The 23,033-nt window shown below is 40.4% G+C and overlaps 1 protein-coding gene across 11 annotated transcripts in view; it reads right to left on the reverse strand.

Moving 5' to 3' along the window:
• The window catches only part of B3GLCT (beta 3-glucosyltransferase), a 127,587-nt gene that overhangs the window by 31,724 nt on the left and 72,830 nt on the right, over positions 1-23,033 (reverse strand). For 7 of the 11 annotated variants that reach the window (XM_065581356.1, XM_042842825.2, XM_065581354.1 and 4 more), the window contains 6 exons: positions 20,450-20,561; positions 17,204-17,254; positions 11,322-11,458; positions 10,030-10,093; positions 5,622-5,753; positions 2,208-2,277 (listed from right to left, as the gene is read on the reverse strand). In XM_065581356.1, the coding sequence (XP_065437428.1) occupies positions 2,208-2,277; positions 5,622-5,753; positions 10,030-10,093; positions 11,322-11,458; positions 17,204-17,254; positions 20,450-20,561 (566 nt within the window). The remainder of the gene's footprint in view (positions 1-2,207; positions 2,278-5,621; positions 5,754-10,029; positions 10,094-11,321; positions 11,459-17,203; positions 17,255-20,449; positions 20,562-23,033) is intronic. The other 4 variants (XM_065581355.1, XM_024105137.3, XM_065581358.1 and 1 more) reach the window with 2 other exon arrangements.

A 23,033-nucleotide genomic window follows, 5' to 3' on the forward strand; every position in this document is an offset into this window, starting at 1 on the left:
CTTTACCTAACACACAAGGTGTGAGGCACACAGACTTGCATTAAAAAACCTGAACCCCAAAACTGTGATTTTAGGAGCAAAAGACTTTTTTACTCTGACTGAGTTGAAGTCCAACCTTTCACACAGATTGTGTGGGTCAACAAGATACTATTTGAAAGTTATGGGGCTGAGAATCAAAATATAAAGGTTAAGTTATAAGAATGTCTGTAAACAGAAACCATCCCCCTCATGGCTGAGTAAATGTATGATTGGTGTATTCCTATGATTTTATTTCAAACTTTTTAAAAATTATTTTTGAGTCAGGGCTTTTTAGGATAGTCGAATAATGCCTGTAGACTGACCTTTGACCTCAAATGTTTCAAAATACACCTAAACTTGCTGACCAAGTCACTGAGTATATTTTGGATCTATGGACTTTCCTGAACTTGAAATTACTAGAATGGGGAGGCACTTTGTTTGCATAAAGGTGACCTAACCTGCCCCTACTAGGTAATGCCAATGGCCTCAGAACAGGAGAGAAGCTCCTGAGAGGAGTTCCAAAGCGGGGGCGGGGGGGGGAGGGGAAGAGAAGGGAACAGGGGGAGCGGGAGGGCAGGACCAGCCAAACCACCAGCTTCAAAAACTGAACATTAGGAAGATGACCTGCTACTGGCTTCTGGCTTGCTTGCCTGCAATGGCTGCTAGCATCTGGTTACAGAATGCCTAACGAAGAGACCTGTGCTTCCTCCATTGTCCCAGCAAGCCCACCAATGGGTAGGAGTCCAGCAACATGCAACATTTAAGATTCAGCATCTTCAAGCAAGTAACCTCTAGGCAGCCAGCAAATGTGTCAACATTAAACATCAAAGCCAGTAGGACCCTTGGCTAATCTTTTCAACCATGTACCAGATTCTTGAGGCTGAATGAAACCACAAGAATTGTGACAACCATCCTGCATAAGTATCCGTCTCTTTGGTTTTGTTTTCTTTTCTCATATTTTTTATTACCAGAAGGATGTGTCTACCATAGAATTCTTGCACTTGTTTTTAACTCCAGCAGATGGCTGGTAGCGCATATAAGAGTACAGAAGTGTGTGGATAGAACCCATAGAACCTATTTAAAAACAACCCCTACAGAGCAGTTCCTCAAATACCTGAGACAGCCCTAGGTTAAACAACTTTGTCGTCTAAAAGATCTCACATACATATATTTCATGGGTTAGGAGCTGTATGTTTAATCCTGACAAATCATGTTATTTACACCTAAATTTGTCACTCACATATTAAGTTGTGTCATCCTGAATTGTACTGGACTGTTTCATGTAACCCTATGTTGGGGGTAGAAAATACTGGTTATTACCTAACAACTAATAATTTAGGCAGGCTACCTTAATTAGCTTCAACCTGAACGTGATTTGATCCTCCCTGTATCAGCTATTTGGCTGGAACCTAAATAGATCATCTAGTAATGAGCTTGATAAAACCCTGTTATTTGGGGGGGTGGAGGTGGGGAGCAGATAGCTAACCAAGATTGCTGCTTCCCAAGTTATTACATAGAGTTTATTTGGAATCGTTGGTTTATTTGAATGAAGTTTTTTTTATAAGACACTCTTGTATACAAATGAAATATATTTTTACTTAATCTGAAGCCATTAATATGAAAGGAAGAAGGTAGTTTGGATAAGAATGCAAGATAATTCATGTTAGGTAATTTTTTCCAAGTAGTTATTTTTTTTCATAGAATGATGATAATTTTAACCTAAATATAGTAACATGAAGTAGAAACAGTTTGGATAAGAATGCAACACTATGTAATTCTTTCCTCAGCAAATAGTTAAGTTTCCATATAGCCACAATAATTTATAATGATGGCATTCTAAATGTTCCCTGAATACCAACAGTGTGAAGGCTCCCTGACATTCAGGGAGAAATAAGGGAGTACAGTGCATTTGTTTGGGCCACTTGGGATTGAAGGAATACTTTTAAACTTGGCATTTTTAAGTCATGAAAAAGTTGAGCGGATTATAAACGGATTAAGGTGGGTCAATTTGGGGGATCTTGTTAAATTCTGAAAACTGGAACTATTCAGCTTTTATATTTCTCTGGAGATTTCACAAACATTTAGTTATAAGAACTACAAACAATTATCCTAGTATGTTAGCTTGTTGATTAACTATTAAGTTAATTTAATTAACATACAGCTTCAGTCTTGAAAAATTGAGAACTTACTTCGGTCTCTGTGAAATTTTCGGCATGTTTTTACAGCAACAAAGATATCCTCTTTCTTCACTGGGTCTCCCTATAAGGAAATGGAAAAATGAATGTTGTAATTGCAGGCACTGCTTTTAACGTTACATTGTGTACACATGTATGTTTTGGAAATAAAACAGAAAATACCTTTGCATTGTATAGTGTATGAAGCAGCATAGTGTACAGTGCTAAGTAGTACAGTTCAAAATACATTTTCTACCTGTCAAGATATGGCACCAGTATTTGCAAATGATTGAAATAACATTGTCCAATGATTGTTTTCAAATGATGTAGTATTATAGTTGGAGCCAGAAATACAAATCATTAAGAAAGAAAATGAATAGGAGGACTTCATGTACTAACACTGATACAAACAAGTGACATTTTAACAAAATAATTGTTGTAATATAGGATGCAGAAACTGCAGGATGTTGGGAAGCAGAAATTTAAAAAGGATTACATATCAGAAAAAACTGTTTTGGTGTAAGCAATATTCATAAAGTTATGCTGCATTCATTGACACAGAGACAATAATTAACACATTTGTATAGTTATTGGTGTGCAAAGCACTTTAAAGCACACCGTCTCCAAGAATTTAAAATCTAAATTAGACAAACACTGACAAAGAACAGTACAAGAAAAGCCATAAAAATATTGCTTTCGTACTTTTTTTCTTTGTTATGATATTTTGTTTTAGGTGCTTTGGAATTTTTCACTATTTGTATTTGTTTTTAAATGATCACATGCCAGAGGGAAAGAAGAAATCACTGAAGTGGAGATTTGTGGTGAAAAGCTATCTGAAAGTAATGAGTTCTGAGGTGGAAGTCAGGATTTTATCTCACCAGCCATTAAATAATATGGTAGTACGATTGTTTTCTTTTCCATTGAGTATTTTAATTTAAAAATGCCTTACTAATACTACTTTGTAATTGTACAGCACCTTTGTACTGAGAGAATCCAAGTGCTTTATATAGAAAATTGATTATTATTGACTCTATTTCCAGACAGTGAAACTAAGGGACAGAGAGGTTAAAGGACTTGCCCAAAGTCTCACAGTGAGTCAAGAGAGGTGCTGGGTAAAGTAAGACTGGTTTTCAGACTCCTATTGTTCTGCTCAAACAGACAAGGTGAGAACATCACCCAGCTCCAGCCCCTTTATATACTGGTAGAAGGGCCAGAGCAATGTAAAGGATCCCTAAATGCACTGGATATGCTTGGGAGAGGATTCTTCCAACACACGAACTGTGGAAGACAGACATAAAGCTGCCTTGCAAGGACTACCGCAGAAGTATTGGCATAGGGGGCATGCTGGGCTGGGGAGCATTGAGGGCTGCAGCCTATAGGACAGCTGTAGGAAGCTGCCATTACATAGACAGGCCTTAGGACTCTGGAGGTCACAAAGATGGTTTAATGCCACATTAGGTCCCCCGTTATCATGGGATGCAAGCTCTGTGCTATCTTCTCAGAGTAGGACAGTCCTCAAGGACCACATTTTATCACAGGGGTAGGCAAACTTTTTGGGCAGAGGGCCACATCTGGGTGAGGAAATTGTATGCAGGGCCGGGACAAGGCATTGGGGTGCGGAATGTAGGAGGGGGTGCGGTGTGCAGAAAGGGGCTCAGGACAATGGATTGGGGCGGAGAAGGGGTGCGGGATGTATGAGGGGGCTCGGGGTGCAGGAAGGAGCTCAGGGCAGGGGTTGGGGTGCACAGGGGTGCAGGGTGCAGCAGGGAGCTCAGGGCAGGGGGTGGGGGTGCAGGAGGGGTGCGGGGTGTACGAGGATGCTCAGGGCAGGGAGTTGGGGTGCAGGAGGGGTGTGGCAGGGGGATCAGGGCAGGGGTGCAGGAGGGGTGCGAGGTGCAAGCAGGGGGCTTAGGGCAGGGAGTTGGGGGAAGGGGTGCAGGAGGGGTTTGGGCTCTGGCCTGGCACCATTTATCTAAAGTGGCTCCGGGGTGGCAGCGGCACGCACCAGGGCTAGGGCAGGCTCCCTGCCTGCCTGCCCTGTCCCTGCGCTGCTCCAGGAAGCGCTGCAGCCCCTGGAGAAGGTGGGGTAGAGGTGGAAGGCTCCATGTGCACTGCCCTTGCTGCGCCTCCAGATACCTCTCCCGAAGATCCCATTGGCCGTGGTTCCCCGTTGCTGGCCAATGGGAGCTGCGGGGGGTGGGGCCTGGAGGCAAGGGGAACACAAGGGTTTGTGAACCTACCTTAGTGCACTACATTCAAATTAATACCCTCACTATCTAATTCTTATATAATGAATAAGCCGTAGATCTCAAAGTGCTTTACAAAGGATGTAAGTATCGTTATTCCCATTTACAGACAGGGAAACAGTGGCACAGCAAGTGAAGTGACTTGCCCAAGGCCACTCTGCAGGCCAGCAGCAGAGCTGAGAATACAACCCAGGACTCCTCAGAACATGGTGCACTGCTCTAGCCACTGACCTACACTGATAGTTCTAAGGATTCTAAAAAGAAAACTGAAAACATATCACTTACCATGGCAGAACACCAATAAGTTACAATAAACTATTCAACATAGTTAAATGGGCTAGGTAAAAGGAGTAGAATTACACCTCTACGCTGATATAACGTGACCCGATATAACATGAATTTGGATATAACACGGTAAAGCAGTGCTTCGGGGGGGCCGGGCCTGCGCACTCTGGCGGATCAAAGCAAGTTTGATATAATGCAGTTTCACCTATAACACGGCAAGATTTTTTGGCTCCCAAGGACAGCGTTATATCAGGGATATAACAGCAATGACATCACTTTACATTTAAAAAAAAAGGTCACAAGGCCACAGAATTAAATAGTGCATGCAATACTTTCATCAAATAGCTTCTGGATAAATAAAAATGAGGACAGGTAATAATCTTACTAGGTCTTGTGTTTTCAATTCTATTGAAGGGTACATGATATGGAACTATCCAGTTAACAGAGAGGAAGAACAATCCAGTGGTTAGAGTGTTAGTGTGGGATCTGGAAGACCAGTGTCTAACAGACTTCCTATGTGATGTTGGGCAAGTCACTTAACATCTCTCTGCCTCACTTTTCCATTCATAAAATGGGTAAAATAGCACTTACCTTGCTCACAGGGATGTTGTGAGGCAAATACATTAAAGATTCTGAAGTGCTCAGATACTCTGGTAATGGGGGAACATGAGTGCCTTAGATAGATCAATCATGTCTATCAGGAAATACAATGTGTAATAGAGGTCTGAGTGTGTAAGAGACAGTAGGAGAATGGTACCCCAAATGTTATATTTTCCCCCCTTAATTTGGTAAAAATATTTTCTCCAGGTCCCTGAGATTTTTTGTAAGTAAAGTTTCAGCCTTTGTAATAACAATGCTTTCTCTAGCAAGTAAGTATAATTTAAAATATGATACTTACGCAAACTGGTAGGAAGTTACTGAACATTGTGGCACAGTGAACAGCCTTATATGAGTTCAAGTCATCCGTACAAAACTCAGGCACTGGAGTAAGATGTGGTCCATTGCCTTTCTGCCAAATATATAATGCAATCTATCAAAATATACAACATAAGTAGTAATGAGTAGTGGAATTAAACAACAATTTTCATAATATACCCAGAAATCATTGTTATAAAGCAAATTAATAAAACATTACAGAAGAAACAGAGAAATAAAGAGGATTCTGTAGAGACTGTGTATATGAATTAACTCATTTATTTAACTTTGCATTTTGATTTTAAAATCAAAGCACAATTTTCACTTAAAAATATTCTCTGCCATAACTTGAAATTTTTAAAAATAGCTCCAGGCACTCCAAATTGCCAAAACAAGTGTAAATATATAAGAAAAAAAAAGCGAGGGTACAGGAGAAAGGAAGGGGACTGAATACATTTATCCGCACCTACTCTTAAATATAAGATAAACTTTATTTTTTGTGTTGTTCTTTGCAATTAATTTTGGTGATATGGAATGCTTAATTCTGTTTGTTTTAATGTCAACAATAAATAGATTTTAAAAAGACCTGTTCTCTGATGATAATTTCAAATACTCAAAAATGAACACTAAACAACCATGGAAGTACTGAAAGATCCTTTTGTCTATTGTAAACTGAAAGATTACCAGAATGCTAGCAAACGTTGTTAAAGAAAGAGAAAGTAATACAAGGACAAAGTCTGAAGTAAAGACAAAGGTTCATCTTGTCTCCACCTATCTTGAATTAATTATACTCCATGTTGTAAATTATTATATGTGGAGCTGTTAGCACCACCTCTAATTAAGGTTACTTGACATTTCCCATTTTAAGTCCCTGTTTTCAGTTGCTGTTAACCTCAACTAACTGAGATGAAATTTTCTATGCTGGATGTCTGCATCAGGCTGATTCCTTCCCTCCCTCCTTTTTGAAAGTTTCAGCTAAAATGTTTCAGAGAACAAAAGGAGGGGGAAATATGTTCTGTTATAATTTATAAAATTCTTTCCAATTCTTTCTTTGCTCACATGCTCACAGTATAACTGATTGCCATATGTGGGGTCAGGAAGGAATTTCCCCCGAGATCAGATTAACAGTGACCTTGTAGGGTTTTCACCTTTCTCTGCAACATGTGGGTGCAGGTCACTTGTCAGGATTATCTGGGTCTCTCTCACTTACTCATTTCCCTGCCATTACGGGGGGCCTCGGGTACTGTGCCCCTCAGTCCCTCTTATTCTCTGCCTGTGGCACATAGTCTCCTGTAGGCTGTAATACTTTGGTCTAGTTTCAGTTGTTGTCAGTTGTGAGGGTGATGTTGGTGTCCTGAAATACACAGGAGGTCAGACTAAATCAGGGGTCTCAAAGTCCCACGGGCCATCTGCGGTCCGAGAACCTCCCCACTGCAGCCTGTGGAGGAGAGACGCATGCAGCCACGCTGCTGGCAATGTCTGCTGCATTCGCCGCCCCCCTATTGGCTGGGGAGAGGGATAGAGATACCATCACTAGTTGCCGAGCAGAGTCAGCCAGGGAGGTAGCATCATTAGTTGCCAGCCAGAGTCAGCCATGGAGGTAGCATCACTTTTTTCCACAATGAATATAAACAAGTCAAAATACCAAACACAACTATCTGATGCATACCTTGCTGCAATCCTGAAGGTTTCAACTGCTCAGTCACTGAGGCCAAACATCAACAAACTGTCAGAACTGAAGCATTGCCAGGTGTGTGGCAAACATTAAAAACTCTCTGGCAGGCAAAGAATTGTATAAAGTTGTATGACAGTTTTATTATTTCTGAGAAATTTGAAATAAAAAATACAATATAAATGTTTTCTTTTCTGAACACCATCTTCAGTGACATTACTGGCCTGCTGGGAGGATTTGAGGACTGGCACTAGCCCAAGGTAAATTGAGTTTGAGTCCCCTGGACTAGATGATTTGATGATCCCTTCTGGCCTTAAACTCTGACTCTGAACTACTTCATTGAGAAGCTCCAGCAACTCCATGTTTTGAAGCAAGGACTTGATTTTGGCCATCCCCATGAAAAGTCTCACAAATTTGGCCAAGTTATAAAACCTAAAAAACAAAACAAACAAAACAACAAAAAACCCACAACAACCCTCAGTTTGCATATACTCAATAGAGACTTTTGACAGCTAAATTCTCCTAATATACTATCTGCACTGAATAATGCTCTATCCTGGGAATGCAGGGGGATAGCAGAATTTCCCTGCAAATACTCTTCCTGACATCTGGGGGGGCTGCAAGCAGCAAGTCACTTAAACCAACATATTCATTGCTGGTCACTAAAAGTGTGTTCTTCAGATTTGTAGAATTGGTGAACACTCAACTCCAACTGAAGTTGGCTGGAAGCTTGCTTTGAACATATGAAGTGCTATAAAAAGGCTAAGTACACTGAAAAATAAGGACCTAGGTTTCTCAAGTTGGTCTCCAAAAATTAGTGAGCACTTGGACCTTAATCTCACTGTGCCTCAGTTCCCCAGATGTAAAATTGGGATAGTAATTCTAATGGGGACAATATCACCTAATCTCACAGAAATGTTGTGAAAACAAACTCTTTAATGTTTGTGACACCCTCAGATATTATGGTGAGAGCGCCACAGAAACACCCAGGAGAAAATCAATAATTTTGTATTCAGCACAGCATAGGCTAAGTGTGCAGTAAATAAAGCGTGGGGCTCCACTGAATGTGGAGGATAAAACAGCATTCTAAGATTCACACTGAAAATGAAAGGTATTTTATGGAATGCCGTTCTAAAAGGCCTTCTTGCAGAAAACCATAAATGAACACAGTATGTGTGCTTAATGACAAAAAAAGTCATATCTGTAAGACAGACTGTGTTCCATCTGGAAAGCCACAGCAGAGTAGTGAATGTAGACAATATTAGGAAGAAGACTAATGAATGGGCAGCAGCTAGACCTAATAGACATAAAGGTGAAATAAAAGCACTTAAGGCAAATGATGTCACTTGGATTCTACCTTACTGAAGGTACATGAGCATAATACAATTCCTTTCCCCCTCAACAATGATAAAGCAAAATAGAAGAACGTGGTAATCACTCTTCTGTCACATCTCCCTTATATCTCCAGCTTTTCCAGTCTTCACTGAAATCTAAACGTATTGGGATTAATGAATGAGGGGATTCATGAGGGCAGGATTGTAAACTAAGATCATATATTTAACATCTTCATAATTTAGACTCTATAATACCAATATTAAAGATATTAGATTGTATCCTTTGATTTATTGGCAGCCAGTGTAATTTATGGAGGATGTATGTAACCAGCCCTTTACTTCTATTTGAAGAAGCAAGCGAGAGTTTACCATTTCAATTGTTACAGCCTTGGGGTCAATTAGTGTGTGTTACAGTAACCTAGGGCTGGTCCACACTAACCCCCCACTTTGAACTAAGATACGCAACTTCAGCTACGTGTTTTAGTTCGAACTTACCGCGGGCCCACACGCGGCAGGCAGGCTCCCCCGTCGACTCCGCGTACTCCTCTCGCGGAGCAGGAGTACCGGCATTGACGGCGAGCACTTCCGGGATCGATTTATCGCGTCTAGACAAGATGTGATAAATCAGTCCCAGAAGATAGATTGCTGGACCCGGAGGTAAGTATAGACATACCCCTAGTGTGGGTGTGGCAAAGCAGGATTGCCCCAGGAAGGTCTGCATCAGAGAGAAATAGAGGGACTTTCTGGATAAACCAGAAATGGTGGTAATGACTCTTGACCACCATCCAAATATAAACTTCTTTTCTCAGAAAACGGTGATGGATTTCCATTCCCCCCCCCCACACACACACACACTTCCACAAGTTCCCAAATCTATTTGACTAGCATTAGCTGTACTGCCTGAATAATACACACACACAAGCCACAAGCAGGCCTCTCAAAATGCTTCCTGCTTCCAACAACCATCATAACAGTTTAATCTAGGTTGAAATTCAATGTCAGTGAGGCAGTTTGATATCTGAGACAGTCCTTAATGGGTATAGAAGAGGAGACTCAAAATGCAAACTTTTCTATTTGATGAGCTGGGAACCTCTTCCTTTTTTCTATAGCAAACTTCCAAAAAGTGATGCCTTCTTGTACACTATCACATGATACAAATTCAGCTTTACTTGCAGTACCATCTACATTTTGTAACAATAGAACTTTTACAATTCTACATATTATAACACTGAAAAGGAAGGCAAACAAATATACAGTCCAGAAAGTTCAAATATTTTAACAACCTGAAAGAGTCTACATTATTTAGGCTTCAATTTATCAGCATTTAAACAGAAAATGACAGGGTTATTTTCTTACATGTTTCACAGGAATAGAACATGGCTTACCTCATGTTTTAAATCTATTGTAAAGTCTGACTTAAGTGGTTCACTTTTCAGCTTGTTTGCAAGCCTGTACAATAAACATAATGAAATTTACTTACTTCATAAAGTAAGAACAAGAGTAATGTAATGGAGACAGCAACTGATTTTTTTAAACAAACAAACTTGAGATTTTATTTATGTCTATGAAATGTCAAACCATTTTCTAGGGGCTTCTTGATAATGAGCTGTTTACACGAGTTGCAGGAATTTAGCAGATAGGATTCCAAAATAGGCTACAAATGAACGAATTCTTTAAATAACAACTTTTGCAGTGTTATTTTACTATATAACCCTCCTTCCACACTTTAAAAAATTAAGCTAATTCATCAGGAATTTGAGACGTGGGGAGTCGTTTGGCGGGGGGGGGGGGGAGGGGAGGGGGGCTTCTTGACTGTCTCCTGCAAAAAAAAAAAAAAAATCACACTTCTGGATTTATTAGAACCAGAAAATGTTTATATAAGATAATCTGAAATGGAAAGCAAACATCTGGACATAGCCTGCTGCTGTGAGTACTAGTTCTTAGAATATACCGCTCAGTGTCAATTTTTCCTGCCCAAGAAGAAAGTCTTCAATAGGAGAGGCCCTGCAATCTAGCATCATATTTTTGAAGAAGTGAGGTTCTTACTCACGAAAGCTTATGCTCCCAGTACTTCTGTTAGTCTCAAAGGTGCCACAGGACCCTCTGTTGCTTTTTACAGATTCAGACTAACACGGCTACCCCTCTGATACTTGACATCATATTTTTAACATTCAAGGAGACAATTTTGTGCTTTCAGCTGCTTAATGATCAGCCCCTTGCTCACTAATCTAAACTTTTTCTTCTTATTTGTGCTCCCATTTGTAATATTTAAACATTTTCCATTTATGAATATATACTTTTACTGCATGAAGGCGCATAAGACTTTAAACTTCACATGGTATGTAAAATCAAAGTGTATAACAAAGAGACAAAGTTAAATGCAAAAATATATTTCTGCACATATGTATTTATGAAATTTTAACTATTATTATAATTTGTGTTTGCAAAGCTTCATTTGTGTGTTTTGGTATGTGGGATGAGGAGGGAAGACATTTTATAAGAAATAGTAGTATTTTAAATTTTATGTAAAACACTAATCTGTGCTCAGTTATAACTCCTTAAAATAATATTGCTTAGTGTTTATATAGGTTTTTATATCCTCAAAGCACTTTACAAACATGAACTAATTAACTATTAATAAAACAATTTTAGAAAAGATTACAAATTAAATTCTTACTTGTTTACAAGCGGAATACTAAGTGCCCAGCCAGCAGCAAAATCTGGAAATTTAAAGACTGTAGGATTTTCAGCAAAGGCATAATGATGTATTATTGTAGATTCTTCATCATATAACGCTTTTCCTAAGAACCATTCCTGTAAAGAGAGGTAGGATATATCATTTTGCTCCTCTACTGCATTGCTTTAATAAAGGAAACAGATAAAAAACAATATTCATACTGAATAAAATGAACCCGAGAGAGAGGGTAAGTGTGTTGTTTGTAATGAGACTGACTAAAATTTCATTTGTTTGCTGATCGTGAGAACTGAGGAGGAGAAAACAGGGGAGGGAGAAAAAATATTTTAAAGATCCACACACAATGTACTTCCAAACCACCAGCTCCCTTTGGTCCTGCATTGCAGCAGCTTCCCCCTCAACTGAGGACTCAATAAGTCTAATACTACTCTGAGTGTTGGCTAGAGGGGGCACCATACCCTAACAGGCTGAATCCACATCAAATTTGGAAACCATGTCCATCAATTTTCAGTTTCACTAATGATTTTTGAAGGCAAATACATTTTAAGTACCCAACTCCTCAAAACAATAACTGACCGAAGATGACCAGAGTCTGTTCTAAGTTTTACATGCATGAAGCAGGAGAATAAGAAATTACTTATAACAGGGCTTTACATAAAGGGCAGTTCAGGACACAATTTATTGTGTTGGGAGATACTTAATAAACTTAAATGCTGGTACTGTGCTTTACATTAATTTTAAATAGCAAGACTGACTACTCACATGCATAAAGTTAATTTCACATCTAAGTACTTGCAGGACTGGGACCCTAAAGAGGATTTTAAACATAAAACCAACACCTAAGAAATGAATGGGTCAGTATCTACAGCCATGGGGCCAAAAAGCAATACTAGGAACATCATCTCAAGCAGTGGGTTCAACAAAAGCTTTTTAATTGGAGATATTATTCTATGTATTGTGGCAGTGCCTCATGGCCCACACTGTTTGGCTTTTGACAGTTTACAATACAATACAATTCAAAATTACAAATTCTTCAGGTAAAATGGACAAAGCTTGGTTAATAATTTCATCACAACATACAAAATGCCATGTAGTGTTATTTAGGCCATAGTAAAGATTGTGTCAAAATTCCAGTCTAAACCCCATTTTCCATCTGTTTATAACATTAAAAAAAATCACTTTTTAAAATTAGTCTACTGGAATACATATTTTTTGTACCAAACTTTTAGATCTATAAGACAAAAAATACATTTAAGCAGAACATTAAGAAATATTAAGGCAGGACACCTCAACCTCAAGACATCCTTCCCTTCTTCTCAGCAGCCATTTGTATAATTGCATATGGAAAGGCTCCTAATTCTCAAGCTCCCATAATCCCTTGCATCTCTGTACAGGTGCAAACATGCTCCCCCATCTGATTCCCTAGTCAAACAGCATCTACCAGGACAGAAGGAGGTTAAGGGTGAAAGGCTTCTTGACATTCTCTCCACCGAAGTCAAAGGGGTTCCTACCATCCCCTAGCCTCTTAGGCACTGAGTTTTATCCCACCAACAAAAGAAGTCCATTTTTCTTTGTTTACTATTAGTGACAACAGCATCCATTTGAAAGCTATCTAGCAGATAAAAATACTGGAGGAAGAATGGAAATGGAAAGAGATGCAAATTCTTGTGTATAAAAAGGTACTATTCTGAGTAACAAAATCACTCTTTAAAAGTGAAGCCATACAAAACATTTAGATTTAGAGCCTTAAGGGTTGAAGTGACTTTTGCATCACAAAAGCGCAGCATAACCACTGTGGTTAAGAAAGCCTATCACCTTTATTTTGGCTGCAAAATTGGAGATCAGGACAAGAGGTGGGCCCCACACATATGCTGCAACACTTGTGCAACAAATCTTCGCCAGTGGTTGAACAGGAAAAGGAAATCTATGCCTTTTGCAGTGCCAATGATTTGGAGAGAGCCAACAGATCATACCAGCAATTGTTACTTCTGCATGGTGCCTCCAGTTGGGAAAGGTGTGTCAAAGAAGAAAAAGTGGACTGTGCATTATCCAAACATTCCACCAGCTACACGCCCAGTACCCCACGGAGAAGGACTGCCGGTTCCTGATGCACCAGAATCATTCTCACTTGAGTCAGACGAGGAAGAGGAAGAGGATGAAACTTCTGGTCCTGAACCATCAATGTCACAGGACCCACATTTTGTCCCATCCTCCTCCTCTGAACCACACCTCATAACACAAGGTGAACTGAATGACCTTGTCAGGGATTTGGAACTACCCAAGAGTAAGGCAGAGCTGTTGGGATCCACACTACAGCAGTGGAATCTCCTGGCAGGTGATGTTAGGGTTTCCATGTTCCATGACCATCAAAAGGATCTTGTCCCATTCTTCTTCATGGAAGGTGATCTTGTAGCCTGCAACAACATCGATGGTGTGATGGCAGCCCTCAACATAGTTCACGATCCAGATGAGTGGAGACTGTTCACTGATTCATCGAAGACGAGTCTTAAAGCTGTTTTACTGCATAATGGCAATGTTTTGCCATCAATTCCAGTTGGTCATGCAGTCCATATGAAGGAAACTTATGACAACATGAAACAACTTTTGAGGTGCATAAACTATGACCAACATCAGTGGCAGCTTTGTGGTGATTTGAAGGTTGTTGCTCTCTTGTTTGGTCTGCAGACTGGATACACAAAGTACTGCTGTTTTCTCTGCGAATGGGATAGTCATGCAAGAGATTCCCACTACATCAAGAAAGATTGGCCACTCCGACAGTCATTGGAGCCTGGGAGGAAAAGTGTTCAGCATCCACCACTTGTTGAATCAAGGAAGATTTTGTTACCACCCTTACACATCAAGCTGGGTCTGATGAAGAACTTTGTCAAGGCCATTGACAAAACACAAGCAGATTTCAAGTACCTCCGTGGAAAATTTCCAAGGTTAAGTGAAGCTAAGATAAAGGAAGGTGTCTTTGTTGGTCCTCAGATTCGTGAACTTCTTCGAGATGATGCATTTGACCATGCACTGCGTGGCAAGGAAAAGACGGCATGGAAAGCCTTCCAGTTAGTGGCAATACATTTTCTCGGAAACAACAAGGCAGACAATTACAGGTTGTTGGTGGAAAACCTCCTCAAGGCATACAAAAGCTTGGTTGCAACATGTCACTAAAGATACATTTTTTGCACTCTCATCTAGATTTTTTTCCACCGAACTGCGGAGCAATGAGCGATGAGCACGGCGAGCGATTTCACCAGGACATTGCAACAATGGAGAAACGCTATCAGGGCAAATGGAGCCCATAAATGCTTGCAGACTATTGCTGGACAGTGACAAGAGATGCTCCATTTAATGAATACAAGAGACAAGCCAAGAAGCGCCGAGTAGACACTGAATAGGACTAAACGATGTACATAATAGTTTTTTGCCTTTTGTTTCATAATAAATTTTATTTATATAACCTTTCTGCTGATTTTTAAAGTGTTGCATAAACAGGACAGGTGAAATACCATCATGTAAAGCAACCATAAACACATGAAAAGACCTAGGTTTACAATTTATGATTCAAACTCTACTATCTACACAATATACATAAACATAAAATGTAAAAACTTAAATATCTTAGAAACAGTAACCAATCAGTTGTTTTAATTGTCATATTTGAATTCAGCACATCAAAATACATAATAAATAGCACATTTTATCTCTGAAGCAGACGACTTCTCAAAAATTGTAGACCACTGTAATTAGGAAGGCCAAAAAAGAATCTGAAGAATAGCTAACCAAAGATTCAAAAAGTAATAGCAAAAAAATGTTTACATACAACAGAAGCAGGAAGCCTGCTAAACAACCAGTGGCACCACTGGACGATTGAGATGCTAAAGGAGCACTCAAGGACGTTAAGGCCATTGCGGAAAAACTAAATAAATTCTTTGCGTTGGGCTTCATGGCTGAGGATGTGAGGGAGATTACTAAACCTGAACCATTCTTTTTAGGTGACAAATCTGAGGAACTGTCCCAGATTGAAGTGTCATTAGAGGAGGTTTTTGGAACAAATCGATAAACTAAACAGTAATAAGTCACCAGGAACTCAAAAATGAAATTGCAGAGTACTAACTGTAGTTTGTAATCTACAAAGAGATCTCACAAAACTGGGTGATTGGGCAACAAAATGGCAGATGAAATTCAATGTTGATAAATGCAAAGTAATGCACATTGGAAAACATAATCCCAACCATACACATAAAATTATGGGGTCTAAATTAGCTGTTACCACTCAAGAGAGAGATCTTCATAGAATCATAGAACTGGAAGGGACCTCGAGAGGTCATCTAGTCTAGTCCCCTGCACTCAAGGGAGGACTAAGTATTATCTAGACCATCCCTGACAGGTGTTTGTCCAACCTGCTCTTAAAAATTCTCAATGATGGAGATTCCACAACCTCCTTAGGCAATTTATTCCAAAGTGCTTAACCACTCTGACAGTTAGGAAGTTTTTCCTAATTTCCAACCTAAATCGCCCTTGCTGCAATTTAAGTCCATTGCTTCTTGTCCTGTCCTCAGAGGTTAAGAAGAACATTTTTTTCTCCCTCCTCCTTGTAACAACCTTTTATGTATTTGAAAACTGTTATGGCCCTAAACAAACCCAATTTTTTCAATCTTCCTTCATTGGTCATGTTTTCTAAACCTTTAATCATTTTTGTTGCTCTTCCCTTGGACTTTCTCCAATTTATCCACATCTTTCTTGAATTGTGGTGCTCAGAATTGGACACAATACTCCAGTTGAGGCCTAATCAGCGCAGAGTAGAGCGGAAGAATTACTTCTCATGTCTTGCTTACAATGCTCCTGCTAATACATCCCAGAATGATGTTTGCTTTTTTTGCAACAGCATTACACTGTTGACTCATATTTAGCTTGTGAGCCACTATGACCCCCAGATCCCTTTCTGCAGTACTCCTTCCTAGGCAGTCATTTCCCATTTTGTATGTGTGCAACTGATTATTCCTTCCTAAGTGGAGTACTTTGCATTTATCCTTATTGAATTTCATCCTATTTACTTCAGACCATTTCTCCAGTTTGTCCAGATCATTTTGAATTTTAATCCTATCCTCCAAAGCACTTGCAATCCCTCCCAGCTTGGTATCATCCGCAAACTTTATAAGCGTATTCTCTATCCCATTATCTAAAACATTGATGAAGATATTAAACAGAACCAGAACCGATCCCTGCGGGACCCCGCTCATTGTGCTCTTCCAGGATGACTGTGAACCACTGATTATTACTCTTTGGGAACGATTTTCCAACCAGTTATACACCCACCTTATAGAAGCTCCATCTAGATTATATTTCCCTAGTTTGGTTATGAGAAGGTCATGCAAGACAGTATCAAAAGCTTTACTAAAGTCAAGATATACCACATCTACCGCTTCCCCCCATCTACAAGACTTGTTATCCTATCAAAGAAAGCTATCAGGTTGGTTTGACATGATTTGTTCTTGACAAATCCATGCTGACTGTTATTTATCACCTTATTATCTTCTAGGTGTTTGCAAATTGATTGCTTAATTATTTGCTCCATTATCTTTCTGGGTACAGAAGTTAAACTGACTGGTCTGTAATTCCCCGGGTTGTCCTTATTTCCTTTTATTATATCTGGGCACTATATTTGCTCTTTTCCAGTTTTCTGGAATGTCTCCCATCTTCCACAACTTTTCAAAGATAATTGCTAATGGCTCAGATATCTCCTCAGCCAGTTCCTTGAGTACTCTAGGACACACTTCATCAGGCCCTGGTGATTTGAAGACATCTAACTTGTCTAAGTAATTTTTGACTTGTTCTTTCCCTATTTTAGTCTCTGATCATACCTCATTTTCACTGCCATTCACTATGTTAAACGTCCAATCGCCATCAACCTTCTTGGTGAAAGACAAAACAAAAGTCATTTAGCACCTCTGCCATTTCCACATTTTCTGTTATTATCTTTCCCCCCCTCATTGAGTAACAGGCCTACTCTGTCCATGGTCTTCCTCTTGCTTCTAATGTATTTGTAGAATGTTTTCTTGTTTCCTTTTATGTCCCTAGCTAGTTTGATCTCGTTTTGTGCCTTGGCTTTTCTAATTTTGTCCCTACATACTTGTGTTATTTGTTTATATTCATTCTTTGTAATTTGACCGAGTTTCCACTTTTTGTAGGACTCTTTTTTGAGTTTTAGATCATGGAAGATCTCCTGATTAAGCTAGGGTGGTCTCTTGCCATAGTTCCTATGTTTCCTACGTAGTGGGATAGTTTGCTCTTGTGCCCTTAATAATGTCTCTTGGAGTCATTGTGGATAGTTCTCTGAAAACATCCACTCAATGTGCAGTGGCAGTCAAAAAAGCAAACAATGTTTGGAATCATTAAGAAAGGGATAGATAATGAGAGAAAATATTATATTGCCTGTATATAAATCCATGGTACGCCCACATCTTGAATACTGCATGCAGATGTGGTCACATCACAGAAAAGATATATTGGAATTTGATAAGGTTCAGAAAAGAGCAACAAAAATGATTAGGGGTATGGAACAGCTTCCATATGAGGAGAGATTAGAAAGACTGGGACTTTTCAGTTTGGAAAAGAGATGACTAAGGGGGAATATGGTAGAGGTCTATTAAATCCTGACTGGTATAGAGAGAGTAAATAAGGAAGTGTTATTTACTCCTTCTCATAACACAAGAACTAGGGGTCACCAAATGAAATTAATAGGCAGCAGTTTTAGAACAAACAAAAGGAAGTATTTTTTCACACAATGCACAGTCATCCTTTGGAACTCCTTGCCAGAGGATGTTGTGAAGGTCAAGACTATAACAGGGTTCAAAAAAGAACTAGATACATTAAATCGAGGATAGGTCCATCAATGGATATTAGCTAGGATTGCAAGGGATGGTGTCCCTAGTCTCTGTTTGCCAGAAGCTGGGAATGGGCAAGAGGGGATGGATCAGTTGATGATGACCTGTTCTGTTCATTCCCTCTGAGGCACTTGGTGTTGGCCACTGTCAGAAGACAGGATACTGGGCTCAATGGACTTTTGGTTTGACACAGTATGGCCATTCTTATGTTCAGAGAATCTCTAGTTTATAATTTTGTGAAAAATAAAAACACATTAACTAAATTTTACTGAAAGTACCAATTTCACTTATTCAATGTACACAACCATTCCTTGTGGTTGATTTTTGAACATGCTTTAAATTTACACCGGAACCCCATTTATCGGATCTAATTGGGACTGGGGCCAGATCGGATAATCAGGAGAAACGGCAAAGAGCTTTGTATCCCTTATTTTAAGATGAGGGTGGGGAGGTTCGGGGCAGTCAGCTGGAGCCCCAGCCACTGTCAGCCCTGGGCGGCTGGTGGTTCGGTTTATACAGAGAGACGGATAATGGAGGCTTGGATAAACAGGGTTCTACTGTACATCAATAAAATGTGTTCAAATGATATCTGTATACATTGTGAGTAGTGAACCTAAAGTTCAGCATTTCATTTTAATCATGGAAAAACTCGGATTTTATGGGGGGGAGGGGTTAATCAGAAAATTTTGGGTTTTTTTTATCACAGAAATCTAAGATCCCTGGTTATGAGACTACAAAAAGCATTTTAAAATCTCTACGTTATTAAGGTTCTCACATTTTAAAAGTGGTTGTGTAGAAGAGAGGCTATGCCAGGTGGCTGTAAAGAAAGTCTTTCTAAACAAAGGCCCACACTCATACCTGAAGTAGGGCTTCCCTCAGCCCTTGAACATAATAACAGTAAATGAACAAGGCCAATTCCTGCCAATTTCCCAAGTAGTATAGAAGTATAGCTTCCTTCAGCCAGTCAAAGTAAGGATATCAAGATGGGTGTTTTTCAGCAAGTCACCCAAAATACCAGATGAACAGTCCAACTCATGGCTCCCTTCTAACACAGCCTCTTTGGGAAGGGCAGTAGTCAATTTAACAGCTCTTCCTTGATGGCTTTGGGACTAAGTCCTTTATTCCACAAACTTCCTAACCCCTTTTCTTCTTAGGCAGGTAGGAAAAATTACTTTTCTCTTGGGAATCAACCAGTCTAATAACAAAGAATTGTCCTACCAGATCAGATCAGGGTCCACCTAGTCCAGTTTTCTGTCTGGCAATGGTCAGTGACAGCTGTTTAAAGGGAAGGTGCAAGAATCCCCAAAGTGGACTGCCACCCGCTCCTCCTATGGCTGCTTTGTTGTCATGAGACCCATCTAGAGGAATCTCCTTTATGGTCAACTTTAGCAATTCCTCCAAGGCAGGACAGGTACTCATACCTTTTCATACTGCAAGCTTTAATACATTCCCTGCTTGAATGTGGGGTATATACGCCCTATGATAAGCTGATTAGATTTCACACACACGCACAATTTTGTAAGATACGAGCCATGCAAGTACTGGTCTACAATGGAACTCTTTATAATAGAAACAATTATAACTTTAAAAAATAACATTTTATACTCATGATTTGGTATTTTAAATGAATTATTTGTAGGTCTCTGTGGCTGTCACAGAGGTCGAGGAAGTCACGTATTCTGTGACTTTCCGCAACCTCCGTGACTTCTGCAGGAGCCAGTGTGGCTGACCCCAGGGCTGCCCAAACAGCTAGCTCCGGAACCAGCTGCTCAGGTGGCCCCCAGGTCAGCCACACCAGCCTTCCCGGGGTGGCCAGAGCAGCTGCAATCCACAGCCCCAGGCAGCGGGCTCTGGTAGTGGTCCCCGGGCGGCCAGCCAGAGCAGCTGTGGTCTGTGGTCCGCGGTCCCTGGCAGCTGGTGCCCTCCCCCCAGCTCTCCCCCCTCAGTGCCACCCCCAGCAGCAGCCCCCTCCAGTGTTCCCTCCCCAGCAGAGCCCCCGCCCCCAGATTTAATCACAGGTATTTTTAGAATAAGTCATGGATAGGTCACGGACCGTGAATTTTTGTTTATTGCCCATGACCTGTCCATGACTTATTCTAAAAATACCCATGACAAAATCATAGCCTTAATTATTTGAACTAGTTTTCCAGTGTTTTTATCCAATATAAAAATCTCCTTCAAGCACATTCAAAAGGTTAGACATCTGATGATTTTTTGTTTCACCTTAGACTTGTCAAATCTTCTAAGTGTTTCCAGCAGCTTAACAATTTGTATTCTTGTATCTTCTTCACAGAAGAAAATCCATGAGGAGTTTCTACCATAGGAAGCAGAGAAGCTAACAAAAGAAAGAGGTTGGTTTACTACAAGATTGACTTCTGAGGAGATTACAAACCTTAAGTAAAAACAAACAAACAAAAACCCTGATAACTGGAAGTCAATCCCTCAGCCATATGGACCCCAAAGCAATTAGTGCTAATGGAGGATCATGTATCAGAACCCATATGCAGTGCAATGTAGATGTCTGCTTAAGGGAAACTCAAAGACCCTGCCCTCAGTTCCTGACTGTCTGCCCATAATCTGCACAGAGAGGAACGCAGATGTGCTGAGTAAGTAAATTCTGAGTTCCCCAGATACTGGTACATAACCTACTTCCCCTCCCCCTTACCTTTCTTCCATAGAATCCCCTCGTTGGAGGTCTAACAAACAGAGTAAATAACCTTAGAAGAGATACTGGTTGGTGTTTTAGCAAAACTGTCCTGTTGTGCACTCCAGGAAGATCTTCCCATTTTTCTCTCAGCCAAATTCTTTCACAACTAAAATATCTATTAGCCAAATAATGCCTCCTTGTACTCTTAAAGGTGTTTTTATTGTCCTTCCTCGGGGGGGGGGTAGGGGGGAATAGTGCTTCTGGATAACGGGAAACAAAGACGCATCAGTGGAGCAGTACTGCACAAAAGAATAATGTTTTGTGAATATGTGGTGGAACTCCACGTAGATGCTTTGCAAATGTCAAGTAAGGGTATTTCCTGAAGGGATGCCACTGAAGTTACTTATGCTCTTATAGAATGAGCCCTCATCCCAGGCAGAGAGGAACATACCACAACTGATAACAGATACAGCCAGAGATCAATTTAGAGATCCTCTGGAAGGAAACAGTTTGACTTTGGACTCGTTCTGCTATAGTGAGAAATAATCTAGGTGATTTTCTAATTGGTTTAGTGCTTTGCAGGTAGAAGGTGAGAATGTGTTATACGTTGAGGGAATGAAGACTCCTCTTTTCCCCCAATGCATGCCATTTCAGGAAAAAAAAACACAATTAAGTGGGTTGATTAGTTTATGTGAAACTCTGAAATTACTTTGGGGGGTGAATTTCAGATGTAGCCATAAAGAGACTTTGTCCTTATGGAATATAATGTATGGCACAGCAGCGCTCCCAGATCACCTTCCCTCCTGGCTGAGGTGATGACCATAAGGAACGCAACTTTAACTGATAAGTGAGACATGGTTTGAAGGGAGGCTCACTGAGTGCCAAAAGAACAAGGTTTTAGTCCCATTGATAAGTATGTTTCCTTGCTGCTGGGAAAGTTCTGATTAGGCCCTTTAAGAATCCGTTAATCAACAAGTGAGTGAAAATTGAATAACGTCTGATGGTGGATGGCATGGATGGATTGCTGTCAGATGGCCTTGTACAAAAGTGAGGGAAAGCCCAGCTGTTTTGAGAGAGAAAAAGTAGTCCAAAATGAGGAGAATATCTGCTGATTCAGGAGATACATGTTTCTGCTGCGGTCAGATGGAGAAATGCTTCCACTTGGCTGAACAGCATATCTAGTGGAATCTTTTCTGCTATTAAGGATGGCCTATACAGTTTGAGAGCAGACATGTTCTTCTGTTGATGCCCATCCAAAAACTAAGCCATGAGATGAAGTACTTTGGGGTTGGGATGCTTGATCCTTCCCCATCTCTTCACCCAGAAGAAGGGTAAGGACTGGAGGCTGATCAGGGGACATTTGGAAACTAAAATTATCTGGATCAGCTGGAGGCGATGAGGATGACTCATGCCCTGACCTGACAAATTTTCTTTAAGACCCAACGTAGGAGTGGTAAGGGAGGAAAGGCATAGCTCAGATGGCCTGACCAGGGGAGATGGAGAGCATCACCCTGAAAGTGTAGTGTTAGAGCTCCTCTGGAACAGTATATGTTGCAATTCTTGTTCGTTTGGAAGGCAAAGAGATGCCAGGTGGGGGTCCCTCATTAAATAAAGATGTTCTTAACTACTGAATGATCCAATTCCCACTCATGATCGATGGTGAAATGCCTACTGACGGCGTCCACCAACACATTCGGAGTTCCTAGAAGATAAGCTGCCATCAGGGTGATTCAATTCCTGTTACGCCCATTCTATATAGTGATTGCTTTTACACACAAGGGAATAGATTTCACCCCTTCACGTTTGTTGATGTAAAAGGCAGATGTCATACTGTCTGACATTATGAGGACGTGATGCGAATAGATAAATTGCAGAAAAACCTTGCAAGCGTTTCAGACTCAATGTTCCAGAAGGTTGATATATATCCTGGTCTCCTGGGGTGTCCAAGTTCCCTGTGCCATATGACTGTCTATGTGGGTTCCCAGGCTGAGAGAGAGGAGTCTGTAATGATCATCTTGTCTGGCGAGGATGGTAGGAAGGGGACTCCACACATCCCTGATGGAAATCCTTCCCCATCACACTAGCGAAGGAGTTATCCTGGAAGGAATTGTTACCATGGTATTTATGCTATGTTTGGTTGGTGAATACAATGTCTGGAAC

This window comes from Chrysemys picta, chromosome 1 (genome assembly GCF_011386835.1).
Source record: "Chrysemys picta bellii isolate R12L10 chromosome 1, ASM1138683v2, whole genome shotgun sequence".
Lineage (NCBI taxonomy): Eukaryota > Metazoa > Chordata > Testudines > Emydidae > Chrysemys > Chrysemys picta.